The sequence below is a fragment of the Humulus lupulus genome, chromosome 5 (genome assembly GCF_963169125.1).
Source record: "Humulus lupulus chromosome 5, drHumLupu1.1, whole genome shotgun sequence".
NCBI classification, from domain to species: domain Eukaryota; kingdom Viridiplantae; phylum Streptophyta; class Magnoliopsida; order Rosales; family Cannabaceae; genus Humulus; species Humulus lupulus.
Genome location: NC_084797.1, coordinates 67153804 through 67158613, shown reverse-complemented (window position 1 = coordinate 67158613; position 4810 = coordinate 67153804). Strand labels below are relative to the sequence as shown.

The 4810-nt window shown below is 30.6% G+C and overlaps 1 protein-coding gene across 1 annotated transcript; it reads left to right on the top strand.

Moving 5' to 3' along the window:
* The first annotated feature begins 3204 nt into the window (after positions 1–3204).
* Positions 3205–3928, top strand: LOC133779202 (uncharacterized). Its single transcript, XM_062219191.1, has 3 exons — positions 3205–3491; positions 3572–3742; positions 3820–3928. Exons 1-3 carry the CDS (start codon positions 3205–3207, stop codon positions 3926–3928), a joined length of 567 nt encoding a protein of 188 aa, XP_062075175.1.
* Positions 3929–4810: the final 882 nt, after the last annotated feature.

Sequence of the window (4810 nt, the reverse complement as noted above, 5' to 3'; positions counted from 1 at the left end):
GAGGTCGGTTCTGCTTAAACTGACTTACCACATGGTCATAAGTCGGTTTACACAGAACCGACTTATCATGTATAACAAAGGTAAGCATGGGAGGTCGGTTACGCAGGAATCGACCTACCATGTTGACATGGTAGGTCGGTTCACATTGAACCGACCTCCCATGCTTGAAGATATCATAGTCAGTCGGTTCCTACAAAATTGACCTGCCATGTTAATCATGGTAGGTCAGTTCTGTGTGGACCGACTTACTATGTCCTACATTTCTAACATGGTATGTCGGTACTATATGAACTGACTTGTCATGTCACATTTTTATTTATTTTAAATTATTTGAATTTTTAAATACAATAATTTATTTAGTAGTGTATGAAATATATGTAAAAAAATTATATTTGTCAATCTACATTATAATGTTTTGAAATATAAATAGATGAATCAAATTAATCAATTATTTATAATATAAAAAAATAATTATATTTTATAATGAAAAAATATTTTAATTGAATAGTATTTATAATTTAAAATAAAATAAAAAACTTTATAAATATTTTAATGTATTTAATTAATATTTTTTTAAATGACATGGAAGGTCGGTTGTGTAGGAACTGACTTTTCATGTGACATGGTAAGTCGGTTCTATGGACTGACCTATCATGTCATTATAAAAATATATTGTTAAAGATAGTCTAATTTGTTTTTGTATTATTTGAATTTTAAAATATATTACTTTATTAAACAATACATATATATAATTGATTTGTGAATGCAATAAGTATAAAAAATATATACTTATTAATATTACATATATTATAATTTTTGAAATATTAATTAATTAATTATTCGGAATTAAAAAAACTTAATTTAGTTTTTAATAAGAAAATATTTTAATTTATAAATAACATATTTATAAATATTTGAAAAAAAAATAAACTAAATAAGTTGGAGATGTATAATTTTAAAACAAAATATCAACATATTAAACTTATATATTTGTTAATTTTAACATCATAAGTCGGTTCTAGAACAGACATATCATTTGTATTTAAAAGCCTTAATAACAAGAGATCCTAGGTTCGAAGGCTTTGTATTTAAAGTATTCTTATCATTTGTTTATTTTATGTACTAATCTTTATACTTGTTTTTTCTTAATAGGATCATGGACCATCATGAAGAGCATCCCGAAGAGAAACTTGAAGACAATGCAGACGAAGGTATCAATTTAGAAGAGGTTGGTAATGAAGATCTTACAACAAAGAAGAAGAAAAGTAGGCAGACTAAGGGGATAGTGCGATTGGCAAAAATAATTGTTGACAAGATCAAAGGGATTAAGATAAATTTAAGGTTTAACAAGAGAGGGCAATCAATTGGAACTCCGGAGAGAGCGTTACAATGCTATTTGGGGATGCAAGCAAAGTCAATGGTGTCAATTACATATGATAATTGGCATGATATTCCTGCTACAACTTTAGAGAATGTTTGGAAAGATGTAAATGTAAGGTTCATAGACTGAAGGTAATCTTTTAAACTTGTATATTATTATTTACACTGACTTGTATTGTTAAACTTTGTAGCTAGCTTTTCATCTTAACGAGGGAATGAGAAAGGAAGTGATGAGTTCAGTAGGCATCAAGTGGAGGACATTCAAAACATTTTTTACTAGAAGATTTGTAGCTCCTTACCTTAACAACCATGATTTATTGGAAGCAAATCCCACTGCATTAGATGTGCCTCCAAAAAGATATAACATTCCTGAGGAGGAATGGAAAAACTTCGCCACCAAAAGAAAAAGTAAAGAATTTTAAGTAAGTGTACAATACTAAGTTTCAATTTTTTTTATTCATATATTAATTTATTGAAAAGTTAAATTATTCCAATTGAATTAGGAATTTAGTAAAAAACAAAAAGAGAGGCGTGCTGCTTTGGAGTATCCTCATCGTTCATCACGACACAATTATAAGGAAATAGAAATTGACCTTGTAAGTGAGATTTTACTATTGATTTTAATTTTTGTAGTGGTTTAATATATAACTAATTGAGTTTTATTTTGTTATAGCAAACTAAACTAGGTACATATGAGTCAATAGATCGATCTATACTTTGGAAGGAGGCAAGGAAAGATACATCAGGAAATTATGTAAATGAACGTGACAAGCTTATAGGAGATACCATTGTATGTTGTAAACTATATGAACTTGGATATTTTTTTTTATCCTTCATTATATTGTATTACTAAATTTATGAAATTAAATATTGCAGGATGACCTTCTAGATAAGAGAAATGAGGGGACACTTGTAGAAGTTGGGACAAACGATATATTGACACAAGTGTTAGGAACAAAGGAGCATCCTGGTAGAGTAAGAGGCCAAAGTCGTGGCGTTACACAAAGAGACTACTTTTTGAAGCCAGCAGGAGGTTTTAGTGGACTTCAACAATATCAATTTCAATTTCAGCAACACCAATTGCAAAAATACTTAGATGACTTTAAAAAGTTAGAGCAATCCTTTGAGCAAAGACTACGTAGTCAAGCTGAACAATTTGAAGTAGAACGAAAATGAGAAAGAGAAGAACGAGAACAAGAACGAGAGTTATTTTTGACAAAGTTTACAGAATTAGCAAACCAAATTTCATCATTAAAAGGAAGTGAAGTGAGTTTGCCTACGATAGTTTCACGAACAAGTGAGACCCCTACGCCAATGGAGGTGGTAAATGAGTCTTTAGTTTCTTCAAAGGTATTTTATTCTTCACCTATTCATATTATTATTTTAGAAAATATCTATTATAACATAAATATTATTTTGTCCTCGTCTTGAGCTTGTAGGATAATCAGAAGTCTAGATTATTGACAGAAAATGGTGATATTGTTGCTATTGGACGAATAATGGCAACAAGCGAAAAAATTCATTGTGTTGACTTAATAAAGGGTAACTATCGTGTGCAAGTGGATGAGTGCTGCAATGATGAGGCTAAACTTATTTTTCCTATTGGAGATGAGATTTCTTTAGTACGTCATGCTGTCGGCCACTATGTTGAGTGGCCATCTCATCTGATCATTCCTTACGATTCAGATTTGGTAAGACATTGACAAGAAACTATATTTAGTGATTGAATTATTTTTCATGACTAACATGTGTTGCTTTCATGTTGAAGCTACCTAAGAAGACAAAGAAGCAAAAAGGAATGGTTCACCAATACCTAATGCCCCAATGACACAAGAGAAGTCTCATCCTTCCCAAAGACTTCCTAGTCAAAATGAATTAGTGTCAATTAAAGCTAGTGCCCCGATACTCTTCAAGATTCCTAGTGGGGTTCCTCACTTTCTCAAGTGTCTATTAACTACCGTGAAGTATGTGGAGCCAAGTTTCATGATCAAAATTCTGATGGATTTTGAGATATTCGGCCATGAGAATGATTTATATATCTCACAAGAAGATATAGTCCATGTTGGCTTAATGGAAGAGATTGGAGCATCATGTGTATCGTTATATATCAGGTATCAAAGATTTTTAAAATAATTATAAGTTTGTTCATAACTTATTTTATAAATTTAACAGAGATATATTTATTATGTAGGATTTTATACTTCCAATTAGTGAAAAGAGAGATCAGTCACTTTTTTCGTTTTGTTGAGCCAATTTGGTTATCAAATGTTGGATCCACTGAAGAAGAACAAGTTGAATGGGTATCAAAGCGTATGATTGATTCAAATCCGGGTCAGATGTGGTTGTTGCCATATCATAAGGGGTAAGTTTTTTACTTTTAGTATTTTGTTAGTGAATATATATAATATTAATAATGAAATATTTTTGTGTTTCTGTTAGAAAGCATTGGATGCTTATAATAATTGATTTTGATCACCAATTGTGCTATTTCCTGGATTTTCTTCACAATTTTCCACCAGATGAAATCAAATCTCTCATTTCTCGGTAAAAATCTAACCAATTAACTGTATACTCTTTAATTCATTTAAAATTAACAACATCTAAATGTTTATGTTATTATTATTTAGTGTCTTTCAACATTTACGCACAAATAATGCAAAAACTAAGGAAGTCAAATGGAGATCGGTTAAGTATCCTCGTCAACCATTACAATCAGTATAATGTGGGTTCTATGTTATGAGGATGATGAAAGACTTCGTGACAAATGTGTTTTCAATGCGATGGCTAACTAGTAATGTAAGTGAAAATATTCATTATTAAAGTTCTAGCTTTACCTTAAGATTAAATATATTAATTCAACTCATGCAATGAATTTTGTTTTAGTGTGGCGGGAAGAACTATTACACAAAGAATGAGATCAATGAAGTACGTGAAGAATGGGCACAATGCGTCATGGATTTGATGAGTACTACATAGGTCCACTCACTTTTGTTAACTTAGACTTTTAATGAGATATACTTACAATGTTAACTTAGACTTTCTTGAAGATATACATACTTTTGTTGCCAAACTATAGTTTACAATGCTTATGTGAGTCATTTTGTAATTAACTTAAGACTCGTTATTTTAGATACTTAGTTCAAATTCTAGTATTTTATATTATTGTGATATATGTTTTGTTTTGTTCAGTATGCTTGTATAAAAAAACATGATTTGTTTTGGGCATAATACACTTTTTAAGAGAAAAAAAACACCATAAGTCAATTCTACTAAAACTGACAATAGAACTCTACACCATAAGTCGGTTGTGAATTGACTTGTCATGTTTTACACCAGAGGTCGGTGTGCCACACCGACTTACCATGTCTTACACTAGAGTTCGGTTTGCAACCGACCTACCATGTCTTACACCAGATGTCGGTTTGCAACT

Excerpts from the sequence above, each read along its gene's own strand:
- LOC133779202 (XM_062219191.1), top strand. The coding sequence starts at position 3,205 with ATGACACAAGAGAAGTCTCATCCTTCCCAAAGACTTCCTAGTCAAAAT. Across the intron at positions 3,492-3,571 it reads TGTGTATCGTTATATATCAG|GATTTTATACTTCCAATTAG; the intron begins GTATCAAAGATT and ends TTTATTATGTAG. Across the intron at positions 3,743-3,819 it reads TTGTTGCCATATCATAAGGG|AAAGCATTGGATGCTTATAA; the intron begins GTAAGTTTTTTA and ends TGTTTCTGTTAG.